The sequence below is a fragment of the Capricornis sumatraensis genome, chromosome 2 (genome assembly GCF_032405125.1).
Source record: "Capricornis sumatraensis isolate serow.1 chromosome 2, serow.2, whole genome shotgun sequence".
NCBI classification, from domain to species: domain Eukaryota; kingdom Metazoa; phylum Chordata; class Mammalia; order Artiodactyla; family Bovidae; genus Capricornis; species Capricornis sumatraensis.
In genome coordinates, this window is record NC_091070.1 from 52,151,396 (window position 1) to 52,176,997 (window position 25,602).

A 25,602-nucleotide genomic window follows, 5' to 3' on the forward strand; every position below is an offset into this window, starting at 1 on the left:
CCCTGGGATTCTCCAGGCAAGAACACTGGAGTGGGTTGCCATTTCCTTCTCCAATGCATGAAAGTGAAAAGTGAAAATGAAGTTGCTCAGTCATGTCCGACTCTTAGCGACCCCATGGACTGCAGCCTACCAGGCTCTTCCGTCCATGGGATTTTCCAGGCAAGAGTACTGGAGTGGGGTGCCAGTGCCTAATAAAAGACAAATACTTAAATATGTATTCGCATTGTGTTATCTCAAGTGGTATCGTAACTGTGGAACAAAGGAAGCTGGAACGTGCACAGCTGTTTGCCGTTAAGCAGCTGAACAGTGATTAGAGTAAATGCAAAACAAGTGCTACCATCTGGAACCTCTGAGCAGGTTCACAGAGTAAACAGGTTATTATTTATGCTATGTTTTCAGCCACTTAGTGAACTGATTTCATTGGTGGATTCCCCATGACTGAACTAATTCCAAACTATGAAATACAAAGTGTGATTAAGGTTAAGATAATGTTTAAAATTAAAGTAGGATGAATTCTTTACCCCTCTGAATAGGAAGCAGCACCCAAACTACAGAAACAAGAGTAAAGATCTAAAACTATTTGAAAAGCTTAAACTTTGTAAAAATTCTGTAGTGAAATGGGAGACAGAAAAATGTGATAAAATGAGTCAAAAACAAACTTTACAATTAATTTATTTAAATTCATTAATGTTGCAAAAATATGATGTGCAACAAATCAGGACACAAGTTATTCCTAACAAGTCAAAGAAAATATTACATCTTAGTATCAATAAATCAAGACCAACCCTAGTATTTCTTACAGGGACCAACCACATCAACATCTTGCACACACAGTTTTTAGAAGTGAAATCTCTCTCACTGTAAAAGGAGAGCACTAGGCTACACAACATTATGTGAATAGTGGTAAAATGATCACAGTACGTTAATTGTGTCTAAATGACAGCATGTGAAGTTATAGTAAACAAAATGTTTGAATTCTTGAAATACACATATCAAAGTGCGTTAGTGTCTAACGAATTCTGAATTGTGTTCCATGTGCCCCAAGGTCTGTGCAAGTCAGTGCCCTGAACATCACAAATATTTACTAGCTAGTTTACGTAAATAAAACTGTTTAAGGGGCATAATTTTAGAAAATTCAAATATAAAAAGTGCAGTGGAGTAGCTAATTAACATTACTTTCCAAGTTCCTCCTTGCTGCTGCTGCTGCTAAATCACTTCAGTCGTGTTTGATTCTGTGCGACCCCATAGATGGTGGCACACCAGGCTCCCCGATCCCTGGGATCCTCCAGGCAAGAACACTGGAGTGGGTTGCCATTTCCTTCTCCAATGCATGAAAGTGAAAAGTGAAAGTTAAATAGCTCAGTCATGTCCAACTTAGCAACCCCATGGACTGCAGCCTACCAGGCTCCTCCCTCCCTAAACTCAATGTGAAAATGTATCAAAATTTCAAAATGCCAATGTTTTAACCTCTTGCAGAATGTCTTATAAAACAGAACTAGCTATCTCAAAGAGATAATAATTCTTTAGTAACATGAAAGCACTAAACCTTTGATTTTCTTCTGTTGTATGATGTATTAAGTGCTTTATGTAGACTTTCCATAGCATTTTTAAAGTAGTTCGCAAATCATAAGAAATTAGGTAGATCTACCATATATAGCTGCAGCAAAGTAACAGTTCTCTTCAAATTTTAGTGTCACTCCTTGCCGGTCAACACATTAGTTTCAATTGCCATTTACAACTTCCAAGGAAAGTTACACTACTAGGACTCACCACTGATCTGAGTCTAATTTACTCATTCTTGGGGTAGGAAGAGAAGGGTGAAAGGCTCCCTATGTAATTCTTTACTATTACAACACTAACCATCTCCCACTTCTCTTACCCAGCTGACCTTCTCATGCAAGCATGCAAGTCTAAGTCCTTAACTTTCTGCCAGCAACTCAAATTTCACAATCCCTATTCCCAACAGAGTACTTGGTCTAACTTTTAAGTGCTTTAGTTCTTCTAGATATCCCACCCTTCTGAGATCTGTGATCCATTGCTCCAATGTCTATACAGGATAAGAAAAAACATAAGGCATGAAAAAACAGAATGGGGTAGCCATATCTATCTATTTTCAGTCTATCTCCTCCTCCTGATTGAGCACTGTTAGCTCTCCACATATAACATGGGGCAAAGGATGAAACTTCTGTCACCTTATATACAACCTTTCCAATCTCATTAGGAAACTGGACTGTTCTACTTGATAATCCTAATGTTAATTTATCTGTCAACTGAAGAAATCTAAAAAGCCACTTCTGTATTAATTCAAACACTTTCAAATTCCCTGAGCACTCACATGACAACAGCCAGAGAAACAGAGTCATTTACAAGAAGGCTTATCAAAAAAGCGGATTCCTTACCTTTTTAAGTTCTGGAATTGCAGCTGAAAGACAGTCTAGCTACCTATATAAACCTGTCAATCAGCAAATTTCAATATTCAGTATAGTTACTAAATAACGATGTCCATTTTGGAACAATACATTAACTGTTTACCAGCCATGAAATGTCAAAAGTAACATATCCCATAACCCTACATTTTAACCTGAGCATTGTAATTGCCAACATTCCCTATTTGAACTTGCTTCTGTATGAAGAGACAAAGAAAGCAGAAGGAAATATGTATTCTCATTGGAGGTATTACTAGCCTTTGCACCTTTCACTCCAGTCTCCTTATTCATGTATTCTGTATGTAGCCTGCAATATTCTGTAAATTCCTGCTTGATACGAAAAATGGTACCAACAGCTGCCATATATAGTACTTCCCTTAACAAGGACACATTCAGTGGCATCTTAGATAACAACTGATTTTATCCCTAGGCCCTACTTAGAATCATATTTCTCTACATATCTCCCCAAACCCAGTTAAAAAGACTATTAAGCTTAAATTGTGGGATCAATATATTGACTACTCTTGGTGCTAATAAGGAATATGTCCAAGAAGAAACACAAATTACTTGATGAGAAACTTTTGACTAAAAAAAGAGACACTCCGAACTCAAACACAACAAGAAATAGTGACAGAAGCATCAAATTAAACAAGTTAAATCCATGATCCCAGCAGAAAGATAAAATAACACAATTCTATCTATTTAATCAGTAAGGGAAAATTAAAATTGAATGATACAGGGAAAATGTCACATAGCTACTAATGTCACACAGTCACATTACTATTTATAAATAACAAATTTAATAAATACTTTTCCTCTAGCCTACTTGTTATGATCTTCAGTCTCATAGTTATGAAACATTATGGGGCATGTCCCTGGACCAGATTCCATTAAGGTATATGTTAGAACAGGTATTCTTTTAAATCTAGTGATTGATAGCACACCCCTTTGCTTATATCACATTCCCTCTGAATTTTAATGTTCTAATAAAAGATAGGCTACCTCTACTTCAAAAAAAAAAAACAACTTAGGAATATGCACCACTTTTGCAACAAGTTGTATCTATAGTCAGGAACAATGCTTGTGAAAGCAAAAGTCAATAAACAGTAACAGGTTGAAACTGAAGAACTGGGTACTAAGTGGGGAGGAAAGTCACATATTAAAAAGCTCAGCTCAGTTTGAAACTACTTTTCAGATGAAAAAAAATCACTTAAAGCACTCTACAAATATACACTCTAATCACAAATAAATTCAGTATGATCTTTTATTCATAATTCTCATATAATAAATTCAGAAGGAATGCCTAAATTGTTAGTTTGCATTTGCAACACAAAGTATTTCTAAGATCTGAGCAAGCAATATGGTTTTGGTTTTAGTCACTGTAATGACAATAGTTCAGGATCTGCCTACAGCTGCTGGATCCAAGTCAAGTCAGAAGGCTGCTGAGGGAAGAGTCTCATCCTGGGAATCCTCCAGCCTCTCCCAAAATAGGACTTGGGTTAGCATGTCAAGTTTATGAGTGGGGAGGACAAAGAGTAAAGGAAATTCTCTTCTGTAATAGAAAAGTTTATAGCGAAAACAGTAATGATAAAAGCCAATCTAGGATGGACTAGAGCTTGAAGGTTTAGCTCTCATTCATCTCAATTTCACTACTCTTTTCATATAAATTATCTTATGAAGGGCTGGAGCATGGTACGACCCTTAAATTAGGAAAAGTACTGAGTTCACCAAATATATGAGTCCCACAAGTATATTAGAGCAATCTATTGCTTTTGGATGATTCTGTGGGTAATGAAGTTCTACCTGGGGGCATAAGTACAATTTCAATGTAGAGTCAAGGTACTTACCAAATTAAACAAGGAGTTTATATGCTTACACCAAATGAGTCATCCATAACACCACAGTATGATGATGCTCTAAGACTTACAAAATAACTTAGTTTACAGTACTGTCAACACAATTTAACAGAAAATGTGAAAACACACCACATCTAACTAGGTCAAACACCTGATAGGAAAGTATTTTGGTAAAGTGCCCACATTGAAAGCAGTTAAAAAAGCAGCCCTGTTTTCTAAAGAGAAGAAGTGACAGTGAGTAACTCATCACATTCTCTACTACACTGCACTCACACAAATTCCTAAGAGTGATATCCTGGAAACACAGCTTATTTCACATTAGTGAACAAACCTTTTTATGAAGTTTTGACTTTTGGCCAGAAGATAAAATGTCCAAAATATACATATATACACACAAACCCCAATTCTTAACCTCTTTAAATTCTCCAATTCTAGAAATGGCTTTTTGATTTGTCTTAAAAAAAAAAGTGTGCAATATACTTGTATTTGTGTCTGAATTAAGAAACAATAAATGTTAAGTGAGAAAAATGTTCAGAATTGTACTAATCTACTTAGATTTTATGTACATGACCTTTGAATATTCATGAAAACCATTTTAACTGTCCCTCACCTTATGAGCATATTTTCTAAGTGACCCAGGAAATATATTTAACCATTTACAAAAACAAAACTTCTAACATGCACTTTAAAAAATCATGGTCTTATTTACCTGCATATTTGTCCACAAGAAAGGTATACATTAAAAAATATTGCTCAAAACATAAAAATATATATTATCTCTTTCCTTTTTCCATTTAGACATATAAATATTTTACTGAAGAAAATGCATCATTTAACAAACAAATGCAAAAACTGCTTTATATAAAGTGTGGTTCTCTGCTATAATAAGCAATATAAAATATAAAATGATTACAATATAATTAGCTAGTAAAGAACTAAATTCAAGAGATCTACAAACCAATACAGCAGTGAACAGTCCCTTATACAAAAGTCCATTAAGAAAAAGTCAAGTCAATTCTGTAACAGGTTACATAAAAATCAGGACCAATAAATGCATTATAAATGCAAAAAAGCACTGCTTCATCAGCACATTCTTCAGTTGTGTTTGGACTAGATGCCAAACTTACTGTTCATTTTTCGGTTCATCTTGTTTTCCATTAAGCTCTTGATCAACTCTGTTTAATGAAAAATAATACAGATAATAAGTTATCAGTAAATGATCAATTTTCTTTTTAAAAATAATGACTGATTTTACCATAGATTATTATTCTGTTAAAAACAAAGCTTTGCAAAGAAGCAGACATAGTAAAAAGGTTACCAAACATTCTCCCAACCAGGAAAAGATAACTTCTAAAGGCAAGAGGACACTGGCAAGAATGTGACTGCTGCTGCTGTTTTTTTTTTCTAAAGAGTATAAGATACTTCATATACAAATGCACATAAATTTTATTAGAAGTTCAAGTTACAGCAGGCATATTAAGATGCTGAACTGTAACATGGCGGGGCCAGGGAGCTAAGTGATCTGAGTGGCAGGAAAAATAATTTGTCAAAAACTATTTTGTTAACTGATATATTTAAATGCTACAACTGCCACCAACTGATCAATTTGTAATTTCAGTGATGAAAGTACATATTTATGGATGCCATAATTATTCTCCAGAATTTTACTGGTACACTAAGAATTTGAATGCTTTTCATTTATCTTGATAGTAAGAAGTCACAGAATTTAATAATCAGAAATATCTAGATATAGATTTAAAATTAGGAGTTATGTAATTAATCACAAGAAACTTACAGACAACCCTTCACAGATAATGTACAACAATTTATAATATAATATTTGTATATTTTTATTTGTAGTACTTTGAATCACTGATGGAGTTTAAAACATCTTGGTATGATATATGAAGATACTTTTCACACTTGTTTCCATTACTATGATCAAAGCCTTGGCCTGTGGTAAAGCCAGATTAACAACATTTAAAAATATTAGTTATACTGGTATCAAAAATTTGAAAGGTACATATTCTTGATAAGGCATGCAATATAGACATAAATCTTTTCAACATCTGAAATGTCAGTATGAACTAATTTCATAATTGCTTTATTTTAAAACTCTGTTCAAACATTTTAACAGTCAACATCTATCTGTCTACACTTACACTGAGTTGTTTGAAACCAACATCTAAAACTGCTATATTTAAGCACACTCAGCTCTGAATCTTCCTATCACTAGTACTCATGATAGAGATTTTACCTTGAGTAAGTTCCCCACAGGTAGCTTCTGTTAATTTGACATTAAAAACATGCCCTTCTATTTTTAACTTGAATGTCATTTTCAAGCTGACAAGGATTATTTTTCAAGGCTAAAGAAACTTTCTACAAAAACTAAGAAGTGCCTGAAAGATATGTGTAATGATTCTATTTAAGGTTAAATAAAACAAAAGTTTAAAAAAAATCAAGATAAAAATAATATTTGTAAGTTTCAAACAATACATTGAAATAAAAAGTACAATTCCACTTTTTTTCTGGTGCCTAAGTTACTTAACTAAGAATTTTGTAAAAAGATACAACACAGCAGATTTCATCCACAAAGGCAATTCATTTTGAAATCTACAAAGCAGCTGGCTTCAAAATATTTTATAATTACAGACTATATTTCAGCCAGTTGTCTGGCAAGTGCACACCAATGCCTTGAGAGGAGTAAGAAATGAGCATTGTTCTTATCTCTATCTTAAAATGTTTAGCTGTAAAGTGTCATATAGAAATGTAAAGCTATGATTCGATCATGTGGTCAACTGAATTCTTGCTCATCAACAGAGCCAAAATGTGTTTGAAGTTAAATATGAAGTTATGAATATTTCAGCTTTACTTCCTCACAGTGGTCCAAATAATAAATAAATCTCCCGCTTTAACTCTTATGAAAGATTGTATGAATCTGTTTTGCTGATTTAATTGTCAATATTTTAAAAATCCATTAACAAGTCAGATCTAAATCCTGTACTTTTCTAAATTACTATGTAAATCAATACTAATTTATACCCTTGCCTTTCATCTTCTATGCTAACATATTAACAGATGACAGTCTGTTATGCTCAAAGCGGAAGTATTCAAAATTAAATTAAAGATGGAAAGCAGAGTGTTTAACTATCAAATGGTACATTGAACTTTTAGGTATTTTATCACATGGAGAATTTGACTAGTTAGCAGGCCATTGTTTAAGCATACAAGGAAATCAATGTTGGTTAGCCAAAGAATATCTGCATTGTAAATATAATTATCAACCCCAGGGGGGAAATCTGATATATTAAAAAAGAACATAAATATTTCAAAAGCACAAATTGGTAAGGTATTATAAGTAATTGGCTTTTCAAAGAGCATTCTTAGGATCTGTTATTTATACCAAAAGGAGGAAGGAGACGTGGTCTTTATTTTCTAACTGGCATTATTAAGTGGCCTTTATTTTCTAACTGGTCTTTATTTCCTACGTAGTAGAGAATCCAAGCCACACTCAGCAGCAGGAACTTTGGATTCATGGCATATCTGGGCCCTGGGGTATCTTCATATTTACAAATGCTGTTATCTTTGTCTACAAGCTAACCAACCCATAAGGAAGAGTTAGTCTGTGCAATGCAAATGGACTAGTCTAGATGCAACCCAGTCAAGGTGTGCATATACCTTTTCTTTTTCTTTTTTAACTTTTCTTCTTCATACCTTGGTGGGGAAGAGTTATTTTAGTAAATATACATGTTATGAAGATGAACAAAAACTAAAAAAAAAAAGGCTCTAACAACAAACTCAAGTTTGTAGGCAAACGCAAAAATATTTAATACACTATATAGAAAGTCAGAACTGATGTAAGAAACGTGGCGTTGATATATTCAACAAACTAAAACCTCAGATTATTAGAACAAAGAAACATTTTTCTATATTATAGCACTGTTATACTCAAGTATTTATGTTAACAGTCTTCTGCTAAGCCCTTCTAGAAGTTACGTAAGTAAATTTGGTAAATAGAACAAATTACAGCCACTGAAAAGTATCAAGGTTAGGCTGATATATTTTATTTCCCTAGTAATATGATTATTTGATGCCATAATGAGCTTACTTAAACTTGAGGAGCAGCATGTTCAGGTGTGGAGAATGTGCTTTAGTACTGACCAATCAAGAATCATCTCTTAGACTGTCACTAGTCTTTAAAATTATAAATGAACCAAACCAGAAGCAATTTCTCCTACTTCAGCTGATAGCCTAAAGAAAATGGTGACTTAAAAGGAAGGTGTTCAAAAGTATCTTCTTCCCCCTTTTCTTCATTATAAAAAAAAAAGAGCAGTTACAAAATATTTATAATCTATGAAGGGAGAAAGAATAGGTACCAAAGTATTTACCTCTTGTATATCAAAATATAAAGATCCAAATACAATGAAATAAATAAAACACAACATACTGTTTTATGCATTCTGGTATTCCAACATATTCCATGGGGACAAGCTCTGCTAGTTCTGCCAAATTAAAGACGTATCTAATTTTTTGGCTGAATTTTGAGCTATAGAAAAAAATAAAGATAAATACCTTAATATTTTTGACCAACAGAATTGACAAAACATTCATACAAAGAGTTTGTAGATTTTTTTTTTTTTAGTTAATGGCTCTCAGAAAATTACCTAATAAATGGTCTTGTAATAGCCAGAAGTGTTCTTATAAACCAAGAGGGATGTACAATGATTAGAGATTTTAGGTTTTTCCGTAACCTGGAGTTAAAAAAAAAAAAAAAATTGAAAAAGCTCTACAAATTCTAATGCTAGAAGAAAAGCTAAGTTATCAATAAGTTTGTACAAGTCTATACAAAAAACTGAAAAAAAAAAAAAAAAACAACCCTCATTGAAGAGCTGTCATTTAGATATATTACTAAAGACAACAAAAGATAAATAAAACAAAAAGCACTCCTAAATTGAAATGGCCCTTCCCACTGCCATGAAATTAATTCTACTTCATTCGTATTTATTTTCACAGTGTAGCCTGATATTAAATGTCTCCTAGTATACAACTTGTCTTCAGGACTCTGCCAGTCAGGGGTAGAGGTCAATGATGAATACAAAAGTAAGCTCTTCATTTCTCAGGAATGGAGGGGAAACTGTTACTGATTTCTTCAACAACATCAAAGGCACTGGGCAGGCAGAAAGATAAGAGGGGAAATCACCTAGGGAACAGGCAACATGAATCAGATCTAATGTATTCTTATGGAGTCTAAATGGAGAAGGAAATGGCAACCCACCCCAGTATTCTTGCCTGGAGAATCTCATGGACAAAGGAGCCTGGTGTGGGCTATAGCCCATGGGATCGCCAAGAGTCTGACACGACTTAGTGACTAAACCACCACCACCAACACAAGTCTAAAATTCTGATTAAAAGTTAAATGCATTATCCTAGACAACTTAAAATGATGAAATAAAAACTGCTGTTTTATTGTTATAGTTTACACTTATCATAATCACTAAACATTAAAAAATTACATGAACCAGCCAATGTCACGTTCATGTATGAAGAGAAACCTCTTCATAAACCTGAGTTGATTAAACTACTCTGAATTTGCTGTGGTCAAATCAAACCAAAGAGAGAATCAAAATTCCTTCTATTAGCATGGACGACTCTCAGAAGAATACAATTCTAGAGCTCACTCCAAAGAAAGATTACAGATAAATAAGCGTCATAAATAACAAAATACAGTAAGCACTATATGCTCAGTTGTGGTCGATTCTTTGCGACCCCATGGACTATAGCCCACCAGGCTCCTCTGTCCATGGAATTTTCCAGGCAAGAAACCGGAGTGGGTTGCCATTTCCTTCTTCAACTAAGCACTATAAATGAAGCAAAATGCAGAATGTAATAAAATAGGAAATGTACTGAATTCTCCATCCTTTCCCAAAATATAAATTATAGGAGAGTGTCTGATGTGGTACAAAAGAGAAATAAAGAGCAATTTTATAAGTCTGAAAATAGAAACTTGCTATGAAATTAGTAAATGTAATTCGTGAAGTAATACATGGTACCTGTAAGTGGTAACAGAAAATAAATGTTAAACTAATAAGGACATTATAAAATTTATTCAGACTAGCTTTTAACTTGTATTTACAATACCTTCTGTCAATTTGTTGATAGCATTTCCTGAGCCATCCCAGACTGGGCATTTTTCTTCGAGTTGTTGCACCATTTAAATAAACTATCATGTAGTTTTCTGCTACTAACAGCTCCAAAGTGCCAATAACATACCTATAAAAATAAAGTCTGAAACACTGCTATGCAGAACCAAACCAGGTTTATCCAAATAACACAATTCCCTTCCCTCTCCTTCACTGAAAGCAAAAATTCAAAACTCTATTAGTATTATTGTCATTTAAAGAAAAAAAAAAAAAACTTCTTTTAGAAATACACACTGAAATGTTTATAGGTGATAAATACTTGCAGGGATTTGCTTCAAAATTATATCATGAGGGAAGTATTTATGGGAATAATGTATAAACTGATAATTGTGGAAGTGGGTGATAGTTAGACAAAGATTTAATATATACTTCTCTCTACCTTTGTATATGTTTGAAATTTCCCACAAAAGCACTTAATGTGTCCTCAAATGTAAAATAAAGAAGTTGGAACAAATAATCTGTAATGTACCTTCCAGTTTTAACATGACAATTCTTCTGTTGAGTTGGAATAGTTTCAGAATGCCAAATAACAGACTTAAGGAACCAGAACCAGGATATTTACAATTTTTACCTAGCTAAATAAAGTGCACTTTCTTAAACTAGAGATATGATTTACTCAATTCTTTCCAAATATTGTGATGATCTACTTACTTAAAGAGATTGTCCATCAGGTATCTATAATTAGGTTGACCACTTTCAGGCATAAAACAGACAGCAAACACAACAATGGCATTTAATCCATCTCCATAATACCCTGAAAAAGAAACCAGCATGATTATACTCTGAAGACTTTTCAGGGGATATCATTTTTAGTTGATAAATTATAGTGGTTTATGTTCCACACATTTCTGAATCAAAAAGTATATTTTTTGCTGTCATTGGTCTGACCTTGTATAGTCTTACAAAGATCTTTAAATCCTCTCTTCTCACAAACAATAAAATCAATAAAATCCTCTCCTCAAAAACAATAAAAATATAAAATCTGGTTTATATGGTGGCCTTATAAACCAGAAACCCACTTAAATTAGCATACTCAGAAAGCTAGCCCTATTTTATCAAGTAGATAGAATTATATAATCCAAGAATATACAACATCTGCAATAAAACATTCTTATGCAACTTTTTTTTACATGTAAATAGTAAATGTAAAAATAGTTTTACATTCAGTGATGTCTAGCATTTTGTAGCTTTTAGAGCCTTACAAAGTAAGAAAAGATTTTATCTCTGACATAAGACTAAGTGAAGAAAAACAGCACTAAAATATGCTTTAATTATAATCTCTAAAATGTAAATGTTTTAATGATAATAGATATTAAGCTGTAACCAGCAAGGAGTATTTCTGCTTTAACTTTCATTCCGATTGTTTACAAACATGCACTGAAAAGGTTGAACATTTCATTAGAATCTTCACTACCTTTCTTAACCCCTTAGTCACAAAACATTGCAGTAACTCAGTAGGACAAAATGGCCCTAATTACTATTTTCTCTTAAATAAAGTGCTATGTCTCAAAAAGATTAGGTTTAAACCATGAGGCAGGTCTCACAACTTGCTTCCAATGAATGAGCTGAATTAATACATTATCTGTGCACTTCCTGATCCATATTATCCTGTTTTCTTCCCTGCGTAAGACTAAATTAGGCAGAATAATGCAACTGCAAACATTCAAGTGATTTGTTTTCAAATGAATGAAGACCACAGAAATAAGCAGGACAAAGCATTTGGCAGAGGGTAAATTAAGCAGAAATGACTACGTGAAAAAACCAATCTGCTTGACATATGTGGCATCGTGTCCTGCATTAGGAGGAATTCAAGTTATATGACATGATCTACGGAGTAACATTCTGATGCTATTTAAACAGTGACTATGTAAACTTCTACATACAGGACAGTCAGAATGATATAAATTATAGCTGTACTTCATAGCTTTTCCTATTTGACTTGTGAATTTCTTAAGGAACCAAGCCTTATATTCATATATTCCAGAAATACACAAAGTAGGTGTTCCATAAAAATGCAGAATGAATTCTCCACTTTGTGGTAAAGCTGAGTGGTTTGTTCACAGTTTTAAGGTAAATTAAGAATCATATTTTAAAGGGTCAGGTTGTATTTATAAGCACAAAAGACTTGTACAGCAATGTTCACGGCAGTTTTAATCATAATAGCTCAGACTGGAAAAATCTCACACGGTCCATCAAAACAGAGATGAATAAACAAATCAGCAGTAACAAGGAAAGAACTGCAGATACATGCAACAACAAGGATAAATGTCAAGATCATTATGCTGAGTGAAAGCAGACGAGTGTAAACTGTGATTCCAGTCACATGATTGTAACAGGCAAAACTAACCATGGGGTAGGCATTAGAACAGTGGTTACTGCATAGAGGGTATTCATTGAGAGGGAGTACCAGAGAATTTTCTGGGGCAATGAAAATGTTCTGTCTGTCTAGGGGGCTGTAGATTATATGAGTATATATGGTTATACAGGCATTTGTCAAAACTCAGTGAATTATACACTTAAGATTAGAGCATTTCCAGTGAAACAAGACGGAGAAGGCAATGGCACCCCACTCCAGTACTCTTGCCTGGAAAATCCCAGGGACGGAGGAGCCTGGTAGGCTGCAGCCCATGGGGTCGCTAAGAGTCGGACACGACTGAGCGACTTCACTTTCACTTCTCACTTTCATGCATTGGAGAAGGAAATGGCAACCCACCCCAGTGTTCTTGCCTGGAGAATCCCAGGGACGGGGGAGCCTGGTGGGCTGCCCTCTATGGGGTCACACAGAGTGGACACGACTGAAGTGACAGAGCAGCAGCAGCAGTGAAACAAGAAAGATAAACACTCTATATCACTTGTATCTAAAATATCTAAACTCTCAGGAACAGAGATTAGAATGGTGATTACCAGAGACAGGATAAAAGGGGAAATAACAGTCAAAGTACAAACTTCCAGTCAGAAGATGAGTAATTTCTGGGGACTAATGTAGCACATGGTGACAATAGTTAACACAGTTAACCATATCTATTATGTGCTTAACAGCTGCTAAAAGGGTAGTCTAGACCTTAAATGCTCCCACCACAAATAAGAGTTGGTAATTATGTGGTGTAATGCAAGTGTTAGCAAATGCTATGGTGGCAATCATTCTCAATACAGACTGCATCAAGTCAACACATTTCATGCCTTAAACTTATATACAATGTTATATGTCAGTTTTATCTCAATGAATATGAAAATTAAAAAAGGAATTTGCAAATACTGCAAAAATAAAACAAAGGATTAGAGTATTTTACTCCATATAAATTCAGTTCAGTTCAGTCGCTTGGTCATGTCTGACTCTTTGCGACCCCATGGACTGCAGCACCCCATGAACTCCCTGTCCATCACCAACTTCTGGAGTCCACCCAAACCCATGTCCATCGAGTCAGTGATGCCATCCAACCATCTCATCCTCTGTCGTCCCCTTCTTCTCCTTCCCTCAATCTTTCCCAGCATCATGGTCTTTTCAAATGAGTCAGCTCTTCGCATTGGGTGACCAAAGTATTGGGGTATAAAAGGATAAAAAGAGGAGAGTGTTAAGTCTCAGTTTAAGGGTGTTTAGGGATAAGGGTGGAGGGAGAAATAGTTTTCATTGTATACTCTTATACTTTTGGAACTTATTGTATGTGTATATTAACAAATTTTAAATGTTTTTTTCTTTTACTTCAAACCCGTTACATTTCTAAAAGGACACGTTTATTATACTTTCAAAATTATGTTAATATCCCAAAGGAAAGATTCTTTAAGCATTCAGATATCTGATAGTGTATTTAAAAAAATCTGAAAAGTCTTTGGTAGCTCTTACCTCCATGGCTGATAACTTTCTTATAGGGTTCAATTGCTTTCATATCAACCCTGTGGTCCTGTTCTCCAATTCTGAACATACGCCAGCGTCGTCCATCTTCTTTTTCCTCTGCCGCTGTATATTCAGTAATTGAGCCTTTCCTAATAACTTCAGTAGTCTTGGGTTTTGGAAGATCATCTGTCAAAAGATTTTTGAATCACAGATTGTTACTTACACAATAAAAATCAAATTACATGTTAACCACTTTACTATCTAATCAGACTGTTTAGAGAATATTTTTTACTATACCTTCTGTGGAATTTTTTTTAACTTTTTATTTTATATTGGGATATAATTGAGTAACAATGTTGTGAAAGTTTCATATGTACAGCACAGTGATTCAGTTTTACATATACATGTATCTTTTTTTTTTCAAATTCTCTTCCCATTTAGGTTGTTACATAATATTGATTAGAGTTCCCTGTTTGCGGAATTTTAAATATTTCTTCCATAATAGAGAAAAAGGCTTACTCTTGATATAAGGCCATTTTATTTTTGGAAATCACAGTTCTTTAACTTTTTTTGTATTGCTTAATTCACAGAGGACCTAATCGCAGTACAATGTACATCCACAATTTGCAGATCCTGTTGACAACACTGTTCTTGACAGATAGTTACCACTATATTAACTAAAGCAACTCTCTGGGGGCCAATGTTTTTTGTTGTTGAACACATAAATTATTCCCCAAACATTATAATACCAGATAGAAAGTGGTTAACAAGTCAATAGTTACTTCTCATTTGATCAGTTTCATAAAGCAGAAAATTATTTGATAACATTCCAAAGTGTACATGCAAAAGTCTATTTTAAATTGACATTAGCCAAAGCACAAGCACCAGTGATTAGGTATAATTTACAGTTTAAGGTTGCATTTTAGCTGATTTTTCATGATGTAATGATTTTCAAAATTTTAGTATCACAGTCCTTACCAAAAGATGGGGGAAGGGGAAACCTACTGTATGTTAGTTGTTTGTTTCCAAGACAAAGTTGTTAACGGAAAATATCCTTCCAGGAAATGACTACAGCAGCATTAAAGAAAGAAGAGACAAAACACATAGGCAGAAAACTATTTCAGTATCTTTATAAAATATTGTTTACTACTGGATTGCTTACTGAACCAGTAAAATGGGGAAGAAAAAAGAACAAAAGATAAAGTACATTAAGAATCTTACTCTTTACTGCGGATAACATACCTAGTGCTAAACTTTTGCTCGGAAGCAAAAGACACTTAAAAGGTGAAATACGCATATATAAGTTATTCCCAACTACAAAGATACTAGACAGCAATTATCTAACTAAAGGAAGCATGCAAAGCAAAACACATGCCAATTCCTTTCAATTCCAAATAGCTAATGATAACAAATCTAAGAGTGGAGTCAAGGAGACTACATTAGTTCAAGTTGGTCGTTTATAAAGTGCAGCACTATCAGATGAACCCACTGGAAAAAAAACCCTCAAAAAACACACCTCAACACCATTCCTATAGAACTCCCTCTTTGCAAATCCTTAACTACTTTTAAGAATTCCCTGAAATATGTTTTTCAGTGCTTTCCCTCTTATTTAATCCACTGAATAAAAGAACGCTGTAATTATCAAGCAATATTTGGGAGCAAAATGGAAAAACATAATTTTACAGCACTGGGCAATTAAAAAAAATAATAAAGCCACAGGTAATCTACTATAAACAGTTTGGAAAGCCATAATATTCAACGTTAGCCAATTTTTATATCTTTACAACCTATACATGAACTTTAGAATTGATAACATCTCATTTCAATAAAATCCCTTAATCATTGATTTTAGTTGGTTTCATGATCAAGTGAAAATGCCACTGTGCATATACATGAACACAAACAATCATTAATAAAGGTCAGGTAAAATCAATGAAACACCTACCTTCCCACTCAAATTCATTACTGTCATCCGATGGTGTATCTAAGTCATCTAAGTCAATCTCCCCACTTTCATCCAAATCATCTGACAACACAGAGCCATCACTAGGATCCAGAGTGAGGCTAATGTCGGGAGCCATTAGTTTCTTTCTCACTTTATTGCCATTAACTTCTAGTGAGCCTGGAATGGGTTAAAAAGAAAAATCAAAGATATATTTAGAAAAGATGCTTAGATTCATAAATCAAGTAAGAGAACTTTAATCACTTTATTCTTGAGAAAATAACATTCATTAAACAATTCCAAAGCCCTTATGTACAAACTTTGGACTTTGATCACTACTGTTTCTGTATCACAGCAAGCTGACACATCCCAGCAAGGACATGGTTTTTTAAATAACAGAAGCAGAACTTCCAGTCACCATTTACTACTAAAAATCATCTTCCCTCTCTCCTTCATGATCAAAATTTCTAAAACCCAAGGGTATGTTTTCGCAAAGTATTCCAAAGCATTCCAAAAATGCTTTCCTAAACAGTCAACTTACCCTTTGGCACCCTATGATGGAACAAAAATTGAGTATATTTTGTATCTTGACAAAGTGTGTTAAAAAGAAATACCACAGATAAAAGTCTATTTCTAAGTGTCAAGTTCTTACCAGGCCGACTCTCTGGTCCAGTTACAGCTAATATATCTGCTTCAATACTATCATCTTCTGGTAAAGGTCTAAAACACACAGACATAATTTTTAACCCAGAAATTAAAAAAAAAAATCTTTTGACATTCAAAGATCTATTAAAATAGCTTATAGAAACAATTATGTGGAAAACTGAATAAAGCAATGTTTCTTAAGCTTAAGTAATTTACAAACTACTGTTAAAGAAAAATTTCAAACTGTCTCAATTAATTTACATATCTATATAAGTAACACATAAAAGTAGGTATATATTCCCTATGTAACAGCTCTTGAATACAACTACAAAACAAATTTTAAAAATCATTACTTTACAAAATGAATATGCTTCAAATGCATGAATTTAATGGAATGTACAATACAATGTACGATGAAGCTAAACTGTCACTTAAAATGGGAATATGCACATGACGATTATGTTTTTGAGCTCAGCATTTCTGTACTACGATTATCATGCTGTGCTATGCAATGACTCAGTACTCTCACCAGCTGTTCCTATTCCAACTGCTAAGTAATCTTCTTAGGCACTGAGATGGTCTTCTGGCCAAAATGGCACGGAAGTATCCCTTAAATATATGGTCTGCCTTTGCTCTCTCTCTCTTACCCTAACTAGTGCCGACAGAGTTGTAAACACAAACACAAATGTGCCACGGTAGCTCACCAGATAATATAGAAAGCTTTCCTTGTCTAACTTAACAAGTTTTTGTCTTAAAATAAAAGCATAAAATTTAATAATTCCTGCAGGCTTCTAAAGACCATCTTCCTCTAGAAATCCTGAAGACTCTATTATTAGTACTAAATGAACATTTTGCAACACTGGGTTTCTTTAAGAAGTCCAATCAATATTCATTTAGTAAGTGACACCTCAGTAAAGAAGTAGTGAAGTTCTGTTTTGAATTTGTTTTCATTTAAAAACATTGCTCACATTGGAAAATCTTCATCTTGCCATTCTTCCTTAAGTTCTACACCTTCCATCCTCAGTCTGGACTCAATGTCAACTACAAACTCCTGATAATCGAGAGTGCCAAAATCCTGTTGAAAAAAGAGAAAAGAGAGAGAAAGAAAAAATTTCATAGGCTTATTTTCCACATTATCTGTTGAAAAGATGCAATAATCTTATATTTGAGTTCACACTTCCACCCTGATCATGAAATAAATTTAGTGGGTTACAACTACTCCTTTCCATCCCCCTCCCCCTGCCCCAAGAATTAGAAAAGAGTCAGAGTACATATATTCTAGAAATTACCATTTGTGATAAGGGTGCTGTGCAGTGAAGTACTTATTCCACATGTATACATGCATGTGTGTGTCCAGGACATGATTCACCATTTATTAGGTACTGTGAATTATGGAAAAGCAATTTTGGGGCTGAGGGGCACAAATAATACAAGTAAATAAATATATTCTCTATTCTAGACCCATCATCAAATTTTCTGTCCTTTGGAGAGAGGTTAATTCTGGAAATTGAACACTAGTAACTAGCATTTATACTCTTAATTCAGCAGAGCCCAAGTGGTGTGCTGTCTCTTATATTTACTTCTCCATAATTCCAATGCCACAATTTCTGAGCCACTTAAAGAGGGCTATTCAGCACCTGTTCAGTAAATGAATTTTGCCATATTTTTATTTGTTTCATATCTATATCAAGCTTTTCTCATGTACTTTAGCATGAGTTTTCAGACACTGACCTTAGTGAATATTTCTATTCATGCCACTACATGTTTTAACTTAGTTTCAGTTTTTCTAAGGAAGGATATGGGTGTTACTATCCTCAGTTTACAAAATGACGGATCTAGAGTTTGGCAAGGTTGATGGAATATGAAAGAGAGGTTTAAATATATTTAAGAAATCATTAAGGTCAACTGGTTAACATTACAACAAAAACTATGGTACCTTGAGGGGGCAGGAGGTATAAATGGAATATCTGATTCACTTACATTAGAGTAAGTCAATAGATGACTAAACTTAACTTAAAAAATGAAGTAACTCCTGAGAAATCTGTATGCAGGTCAAGAAGCAACAGTTAGAACCGGACATGGAACAACAGACTGGTTCCAAATTGGGAGAAGAGTAAGTCAAGATTGTGTATTGTCACCTTGCTTATTTAACGTATATACATCGTACATCATATGAAACCCCTGGCTGGATGAAGCACAAGTCAGAATCAAGATTGCAGGGAGAAATATCAATAACTTCAGATATGCAGATGACACCACCCTTATGGCAGAAAGTGAAGAGGAACTAAGAGCCTTTTGATGAAAGTGAAAGAGGAGAGTGAAAGAGATGGCTTAAAACTCAACATTCAAGAAACTCAGATCATGGCATCCAGTCCCATCACTTCATGGCAAATAGATGGGGAAACAGTGACAGACTTGATTTTCTTGGGCTCCAAAATCATTGCAGATGGTGACTTGCAGCCATGAAATTAAAAGATTCTTGCTCCCTAGAAGAAAAGCTATGACCAACCTAGATAGCATATTAAAAAGCAGAGACATTACTTTGCCAACAAAGGTCCATATAGTCAAAGCTATGGTTTTTCTGGTAGTTGTGTATGGATGTGAGAGATGGACCATAAACAAAGCTGAGTGCCGAAGAACTGATGCTTTTGAACTGTGGTGTTGGAGAAGACCTGCGAAGTCCCTTGGATTGCAAGGAGATCAAACCAGTCAATTGTAAAGGAAATCAGTCCTGAGTATTCATTGGAAGGACTGATGCTTGAGCTGAAATTCCAATACTTTGGCCACCTGATGTGAATAACTGACTCATCAGAAAAGACCCTGATGCTGGGAAAGACTGAAGGCAGGAGGAGAAGGGGATGACACAGGATAAGACGGTTGGATGGCATCACCGACTTGATGGACATGAGTTTGAGCAAGCTCCGGGAGTTGGTGAGGGACAGAGAAGCCTGGTGTGCTGCAGTCCATAGGGTCGCAAAGAGTTGGACACAACTGAGTGACTGAACTGAACACATACATCTCAAGAGACAGAAAGTATTACTAGTTATCACTAGAAGTTTTAAAACAGAGGTAAAAGTGATTGACACCAGTGGAAGAAGGTGGGATGGGGAGAATGAGGCTTTTCACAGTAAATCCTTCTATATTATTTAACTTTTAAAACCACATATGTGTAACCAGTGGTCATGTTTAATGGTTGCCTATCTGTTATGTCATTATAACATTCAAAAGATACACAAAGCTGTAGCAAAAAACCATTATGTTCCAGAACAACAATAACAAAATTACACAGAAATTTTCTAAAGTGTTAGATTTCACACAATAAACTAAATTCTTATCTCTGCCAAGACTGGGAGGCTTTTTTCCCAGTTTGAATTCTTACTTAGGCTTAAGAGGTTCAAAAATCTTCAAAAGGTTTACATTTTTGAGGAGTCACTTGCAAACAGAAAAAAAGCAAATGGTGTCTTTTTTTCATCAACATATTTGCTGGGAAAAGTCAGTTAATTTATATGTAGGAGTAAGGCATTTTTAATTCTCTGGGAAAAACTTACGTAATTTTGAGAAATGAATGGGAAACACACTTAAAATACAATAATCTTGACTTATTTAAGCCTTTGATATTCACCATAAAGTGAACTAATGTTTTATCCTAGATTTAATAACCAGAGAAGTTTCATTAATTAGTCTCACATTTGTACTGGGTGTTGGAAAAATAACAGGATGCTCTCAGTATTTTTTCAAATACTTCACATACTCAAAAATATTTAATATTTCAAAAATATAAGCAGTAACTGGAAGCTGCTACCACTATGTTTGCAACATCTAGCACAGTGTCTGGCACATAACAAGCCTGTAAATATTAGTTAAATTTAAAAATAAATATTTAATTGTAAGGTGTAACACTGAATAATAAGCATTTGCTTTGCTCAACCTCAAGCTTATTTTTCTAATTAAACTACATAAATAGGCTTCCTGTTAAGTTTTACACCTCAATAAAGAGTAGTGAAAATATTTGGGGAAACTAACATACTGTCCATTTCTGTTGGCAAAAATTTTCTCTTTGTAAGAGAAAATACACACCTTGTGCAATTCTAAAAGATAAACCATGTCTTTTAGCTATTTTACCACTTCAGTAAGTCTATCATGTGAAAATACTACTTTAAACACAGAGAACCAGAGTCTGTCAGCTCACTAAGCTGATTCATTCAATCTTCACTTTAATATCATTGAGTCACATGATGTTAATACACCCCAGCATGTGGACATGGATATTTAGTTTGGGAATAATTATTTAGGCTTGTTAAACAGGACCTAGAGGGAAAGAAAAATAGGTTCACTCTTAACCATTTCATCGCAAATTTTACAGGGAAAAATATTGATACACTAGGTAAAGTTTAAACTGCTGCTGCTGCTGCTAAGTCGCGTCAGTCGTGTTCGACTCTGTGCGATTCCATAGACGGCAGCCCACCAGGCTCCCCTGTCCCTGGGATTCTCCAGGCAAGAACTCTGGAGTGGGTTGCCATTTCCTTCTCCAGTGCATGAAAGTGAAAAGTGAAAGTGAAGTCGCTCAGTTGTGTCCGACTCTTAGCGACCCCATGGACTGCAGCCTACCAGGGCCCTTTGTCCATGGGATTTTCCAGGCTGGAAAGAGTACTGGAGTGGGTTGCCATTGCCTTCTCCTAGGTAAAGTTAGAAAGTCCTTGAAAGAAGACTGTTCTTAGAACCACATTATCAGCAGTTGTAAGAACAGGAAGCAAGAAAGGAGCAATATAAGCACAACAACTCTGAAAGAAATCAGGATATTGCTGACTCACAATATAAATAAATCAGAATGGAGAAGTAATAGTTTAAGATGCTAACTGTCAAAACAACCAAATGCAAGAGGAATAACTTGATTTCTCAACAAACTTGTGGTAGCGGTGGCACATTATTACTTATGCCAGTTATCAGTGGTGGTGATAGAGATAAATTCAAAACGGTATAGCTGACTTCAGTGAAGTGTGGTGGTAAATTCAACCAAGATGCAAATGGGGATTTCCTCATGCAGCCTAACAATATAAGTAAAAATTAAATATTAAGATCATATTTAGAAACACCCAAATTATAACTTAAAATTTTACATGACAACTTCACTATTATGTAGTTTAACACAGATGGTGGAATAAGTGCTAGTACTCAACATGTACACTCAAATCAATTTTGTTCGGCAAAAGGACACGCTTAGGCAAGCCTTTCACATCCCCATTTAAACGAAAGGACTTTGTTCCAAATGTTCATGTTCACATTTTCCTATGAAGCTGGCAATACTGGTAGTACAGAGGAAAACACTTTTGACCAGCCTGTATGTTCAGGAGGGTCGCCAATACACCTCTGTAAAGATCCTACATGCCTGCTTCTCACTGTTTCCTTGAGAGCAGAGTCATGTAGGTTTTTAAGAATGAAATGACACAAAGACACTAACAGCTTAGAATGGCTATTCTCAAAAAGACCAGAAATAACAAGCAGTAGTGAGGGTGTGGAGAAAAGGAAATCCTTGGTGGGAATGCAAACTGGTGCAGCCACTATGGAAAACAGGAAGGAAGTTCCTCAAAAAATTAAAGCCAGAATTCCGGTACAATCCAGCAATTCCACTCTGAGTATTCATTGGAAGACAATTAAAACACTAATTAGAAAAGATGTGTGTACCCCCATGTTCACAGCAGCATTATTTACAATAGCCAAGATATGCAAGTAACCTAAGTATCCACTGATGAATGAATGGATAAACACACACACAGGAATATTATTCCATCATTTAAAAAAAATCTGCCATCTACCACAACATGGGTGGACCTTGAGGGCATTATGTAACATAAGTAAAGTAAGTCAAAAAGAGAAAAACAAACATGTTACGATCTCACTTATGTGTCTGTAATCTTAAGAAAACAAAACAGAAAAATCAAAGCTTATAGACACAGAGAACATATTGGCAGTTGCGCGTGAAATGGATGAAAGGGGTAGAAAGGTATAAACTTTTAGCTGTAAGTTAGTTCTGGAAAGGTACAGCATGGTGACTATAGTTAGTATCACTGTATTAGATATATGAAAGTTGCTAAGACAGTAAATCGTTAAAGTTCTCATGATAAGAAAAAAATTTCATAACTAAATATGGTGATGAATGTTAACTAGACTTACAATATGTATTTGGCAATGCATACAAATATCGAACTCATGATGTTGTATACCTAAAACTAAGTTATCTGTCAATTACATACCTCAATTAAATGTGATACCCTATCAGAAATGTTAATACAAAATTCAAGAAAAATCACAATAGCGCTGTTTCTCACAATTGTGAAGACAAAGCACAGGAAAATTATGCCAACCATAAAAGTTACATTTATTATATTATCAGTATGCAGAACATACTGGAGGGCTCTGAGACCTTTAAGAATATTAAAGCCTAATAACTGATTTCTAATACTTTCTAGAGTTACAAATATTAGATGCAATATAAAAGTATAACTTTGGAATATTATTATCATCACATTATACTAGCACTCTGCTTTATAGAGTGTAAGCTTAAGATGACATCTTTCGATTCACAGTCAGCCAAGGTTGAATTATCTGATCTGGCTATACATATACTTCCTTTCTTAGGTGTCTTTTTCCATTGCTGCTCCTTCTGTGAGCGTCACACCAGAAGAATGAACAGAACCACTTTCCAAAGAGTGCTTTTTCCATTTACTGTTTGTATATCTCATACATTCCAACCAAAAATTCTGTATCACATATAAAACATGCGGTTATTATCCCCATTTTAGCTTATATTTGAGGCAAATAACCACATCCTGGTTTCCAGGTTAGACCTAGACTGTTTCTAATACAGCACACTGTCTCCAGTTCACTGGCAGCTTTCTACAGAATAAGACTGTCAAGCTAGATTTGGCTAAGTACTCTTGCCTGGAAAATCCCATGGACAGCGGAGCCTGGTGGGCTGCAGTCCATGGGGTTGCTAAGAGTTGGATACGACTGAGCGACTTGCCTTTCACTTTTCATTTTCATGCATTGGAGAAGGAAATGGCAACCCACTCCAGTGTTCTTGCCTGGAGACTCCCAGGGACGGGGGAGCCTGGTGGGCTTCCGTCTATGGGGTTGCACATAGTCGGACAGGACTGAAGCGACTTAGCAGCAGCAGCAGCAGCAGCTTCAAAGATTCTGTAATGCCGAAAGACTACGGTAACACTTACTTATGATAATTGAGTTCGAGTCCTATGTTTGCAGAAGGAGACCCGTCATACTTCCTGTCTAAAACCAACAATATTATGCTGCAACAGAGATTATGAAAATTAAAAATAGTGTGTGGAGAAAATGTAAAATGATAAGAACTAAGGAGAATGCAAGATCATCAAGAAAATGGTCTATAGGATAACTAGATACAGTAACTTCAGTTAAAATTCTGAGGAAACATCCATTTACAAATTGTAGAAATTCCTATACAATTTTAGATAAAGAATACGTTTAATTTAAAAAACTAAGTAGTTAAGCATTAGGAGAAGTAGCCTAATTCTTTTTTTTTTTTTAAAGGTGAAGATGGGAAAAAAAAGCAACATCAAAAATCAATCACACATTTCATTAAATTATATGGAAGGCGCTAAGACTACCCGGATGACTAAAGCCGTGCTCTCAAAGCGCTTGCCAGAGCACACCAGACCAAGGGGAAGTTTCAAATCAATGTAATAGACGCAAATAAATTTCTGATTTAATATGCGCTGGTCCAGCAGATCATCCAGGGCATCAGGTGCACCAAGGAAACCCGAGCCACTTGTGCCAGCTCTTTAAGTAAAAGATAGTGTCCATGCAGGAACTCAGCTTTTCACGTATCAAGGTCCATCACAAACGCCGCTTCCTTGTCTATTCCCCAAGGGTGTGGAGCACGTTAGACATCCAAGTTCCTTTGTTCTGTACCAGGACCCACGCTGGTGAGAAACAGGGGACTAACAGGGCCCAGAGACTGCATCCAGATCGGGAAGTGTGCAGGGGGCAGAGAAGAGGGCAGGTTCTCAGCCGAGCACAACCACCACAAATGGAAAAAGGTTGGGAGAAGTGGGGAAGCAAGGGAGGCAAAAAGCAAACAAGCCTGGCCAAGGGCGGGGGCTGAAGCGGGGCGGGGATCCGGGAAGCGCCTCTGGGCAGTTTCTAGGGCGCCTCCTATAACGGATAAAGCTCGGGGCTTCCTTTCTCGGACCGCCCCGGGTGTGCGCCCTTCGGATGTCTGCCCCCGAGGCCTGACCTCCGGCCCCAGCCTTCCTGAGGGGCACTTACCCCGGAGGGAGCCTTGGCCTCCTCGTCTTCTTCGCCCCTCCAGGCCGGCGACGTGGGGCTGACGGCCAGGTCGCAGAAGGTAGCGCCGAGCGCAGCCTGCTCCTCTCTGACGGCAGCGCGACCCGGGCCCAGCCCCTGAGCCACAGCGGCAACTACAGCGGCCGACCCGGATACAGAGAGCCGCTCCGAAGGAAGTGACAACACCCCGACCTTCTCCAGACCCCGCAGCTGGAGGAAGCCCGGGCAGAGGCGTGGCGTCTTCACGAGTCCCTCCCCCCGCCCACACCCTCAGTGGTGGCGGGCGGGGCCGGGAAGGAGGAACTAAGGCTCCCGCCGGCTTTCTGCTTTCTCCCGCGACTTGGCCAGCGGAGCTGTCAAGCGTTTATCTTAGGTTGGCAAT

The 25,602-nt window shown here is 35.8% G+C and overlaps 1 protein-coding gene across 2 annotated transcripts; it reads right to left on the bottom strand.

The window, feature by feature from the left end:
• Positions 1-778: 778 nt before the first annotated feature.
• BNIP2 (BCL2 interacting protein 2) lies at positions 779-25,347 on the bottom strand. 2 transcript variants are annotated; one of them, XM_068966404.1, is made up of 11 exons: positions 25,203-25,347; positions 17,870-17,976; positions 16,909-16,976; positions 16,260-16,436; positions 14,324-14,500; positions 11,134-11,236; positions 10,421-10,552; positions 8,947-9,033; positions 8,730-8,828; positions 7,961-7,996; positions 779-5,457 (listed from the first exon to the last, which is right to left on the bottom strand). In XM_068966404.1, the coding sequence occupies exons 2-11, from the start codon at positions 17,917-17,919 to the stop codon at positions 5,406-5,408; spliced, it is 981 nt and encodes a 326-aa protein (XP_068822505.1). In that variant the 5' UTR covers positions 17,920-17,976; positions 25,203-25,347; the 3' UTR covers positions 779-5,405. The 2 variants fall into 2 exon arrangements, with proteins under 2 accessions (XP_068822505.1, XP_068822506.1); XM_068966405.1 differs by lacking the exon at positions 7,961-7,996.
• Between the last annotated feature and the right edge of the window lie 255 nt (positions 25,348-25,602).